Source organism: Olea europaea, unplaced genomic scaffold (genome assembly GCF_002742605.1).
Source record: "Olea europaea var. sylvestris unplaced genomic scaffold, O_europaea_v1 scaffold1500, whole genome shotgun sequence".
Taxonomy (NCBI): Eukaryota; Viridiplantae; Streptophyta; class Magnoliopsida; order Lamiales; family Oleaceae; genus Olea; species Olea europaea.
In genome coordinates this window covers 1506-3629 of record NW_019232571.1, presented here as the reverse complement: position 1 = coordinate 3629, position 2124 = coordinate 1506, and the positions used below count along the sequence as shown (strand labels likewise).

Genomic DNA, 2124 nt, shown 5'->3' with positions numbered 1-2124 from the left:
GAGTGATTTTAATAAGTTATTCACTAATTAAGATGGAATACATGCATTTCTATAAGCAAAAGCAAAATATTCATTGTATATCCTAATTGTAATTCTTGATTACTCTACAAAATATTTCATCGGAAGGACAAATCCATACCGTATCATCATCGGCAGCAGAAGAAACATTTTCAAGTCCTTTATTTTCCAGCAAAAGTTTCCATATTTTCTCCAAAATGTTTAATCAGAATTTCCATGAGCTCACCGAACCATCGGCAGCTGAAGAAACATTTCCATGTCCTTTATCAGCACGGAATTCTGAACCAATATTTCCACCAAACGTTCCCATATTTTCTTGTAGATTCCCTTCAGTCCTCTCTTGTGCAGCAGCTGAAGAGCTTTCTAAATTTGAAAACCCACCAAGATTAGCTTCAACTTGTTGATCGTGGCTCAGTCCCAAAGTACCAAAAGACTGTCCTGATTGATTCTTAAGTGAAGGAGAATGCAGTAGAGGCTGAAGTTGAAGAAACTGATTTTGCAAATTCAATAAATTGTGGGGCTGTTTTGGAATTAGGCCAATATCAGAGGGCAGTTGGAAATTATTCGAATTCAAAGAGCCGACATTTGAGGTGGAAATATTGGTACTGCGCACTAAAGTATCAATCATAGTAGAGTTGAACGAGGGAGAAGAGGATGAAGGTTGAAATGGGGATGGTTGCACCTTTTGCGCCGAGGGACGGAGAGGATACATGGATCCCAGTGTGTCCAAATGGCCGGACCTCATGGTGGAGAGGAGATCGAGCCGACGTGAGTACGGCGGAACTGAAAATGGAGCTGCCGGAATGCCTGTAAATTCCTGCACCATTTGCCTGAAATTTGTGGTGTCAGTCGTCAGCACAGTCGTGGGCGCCCGCCTTGAAGCTCTCGGCCGTTTCTTAGGATTCTTGATTGCACTGTTGGGTTGTTGATCAGATTGTTCTGAACCGGCATGTCCTGTCAACTCTACGGATAGTGTGTTTGGGAACTGGACAGGGCCCTGCTGCGTACTGTTGGGTCCTTGGGAATTTACAAGATTCTGGGTTCTTGATGATGACTCCGCTAAGTTCCCGAAGTGGGCTTGGTGGGCATAATTGGATTGATCAGATCTTGAACTTCTGGTCCAGACAAGATCATTATTGTATTGAGTATTCGCATTTGGATTGACCGATGATTGTTGTTGGACAAATGCATCGAGGTTCGAACGAGGATAGAAGAAATTGTTCTCTTGGGACATAAACTGTGGCTGTGGACTAGATATTGAACCAAAATGGCCGCCGGGATTCAAAAAAGACGAGATCGACTCACTCCGTGAATCGTACTCATCTTCACCTCCGCTTGAGGATTGCGTACTCCCGCTGTTACCAGAATCCATAACTCTCTAAGGAGAACGGAAAAAAAAGAGTACTGAAACCTATAAATAATTGAAAAAAGGAGAATCTGAACTCCCCAATTACGAGATCAGCGAAAAACAAGCAAAGAAATGCATGAAAAAAGGCATAAAAGATATCTTCCTGGTCCTAGAAACTTTTTCCCTTTCTATTTGTGCCTAATCCACGTACGACAGTGAACTAGGGTTTGTGAAAGAGGGGGAAGAAAAAAAGAGAGAAGAAAGAGAAGAAGATTGGAATAAATAAGCTTTTGTGGGGAGGCTCTAAAAGAAAGGCAGGTTTGAGTTTACGTCTTCACTTGAAAAAGATTCCGCTTTAGAGAGCTGGGGCGGTGGGGTCGCCATTGGAGGAGAGAAAGGAAGCTGCCGGTAGGTGGCAACGGGTCAAACTCAAACTCAAAGAGAGAGAGAGAGAGAGAATGGTTGGCCAGTTTGATGTTGAGTGTAAAATGAAGAAAAGGATGTAAGAAAAATTAGGCTTTGTTTGCCTATTATTCTTTCACATTTTATCATATTATTTTTTCTACTGTAATCATTTTCAATCACATATTTTTTATTAAAATAATATTATACATAAATCAAAAAATTTTCTTTCATTTTTAACCATACATTTTAATTTCAATTACTATTCCGTAATACATTACGCATAAATAATGGGGTACAAACAAGCACGTAATACCACGTCATCTTATTTTTTGTCAGTTTAAAATACAATTAAT

The 2124-nt window shown here is 40.3% G+C and overlaps 1 protein-coding gene across 1 annotated transcript; it reads right to left on the bottom strand.

Moving 5' to 3' along the window:
• Positions 1-223: 223 nt before the first annotated feature.
• LOC111376404 lies at positions 224-1768 on the bottom strand (the record flags this gene model as incomplete). Its single annotated transcript, XM_022999367.1, has 2 exons — positions 224-1396; positions 1697-1768. Coding segments are annotated over 2 exons (1245 nt in total), but the record flags the coding sequence as incomplete, so codon positions are not given.
• Between the last annotated feature and the right edge of the window lie 356 nt (positions 1769-2124).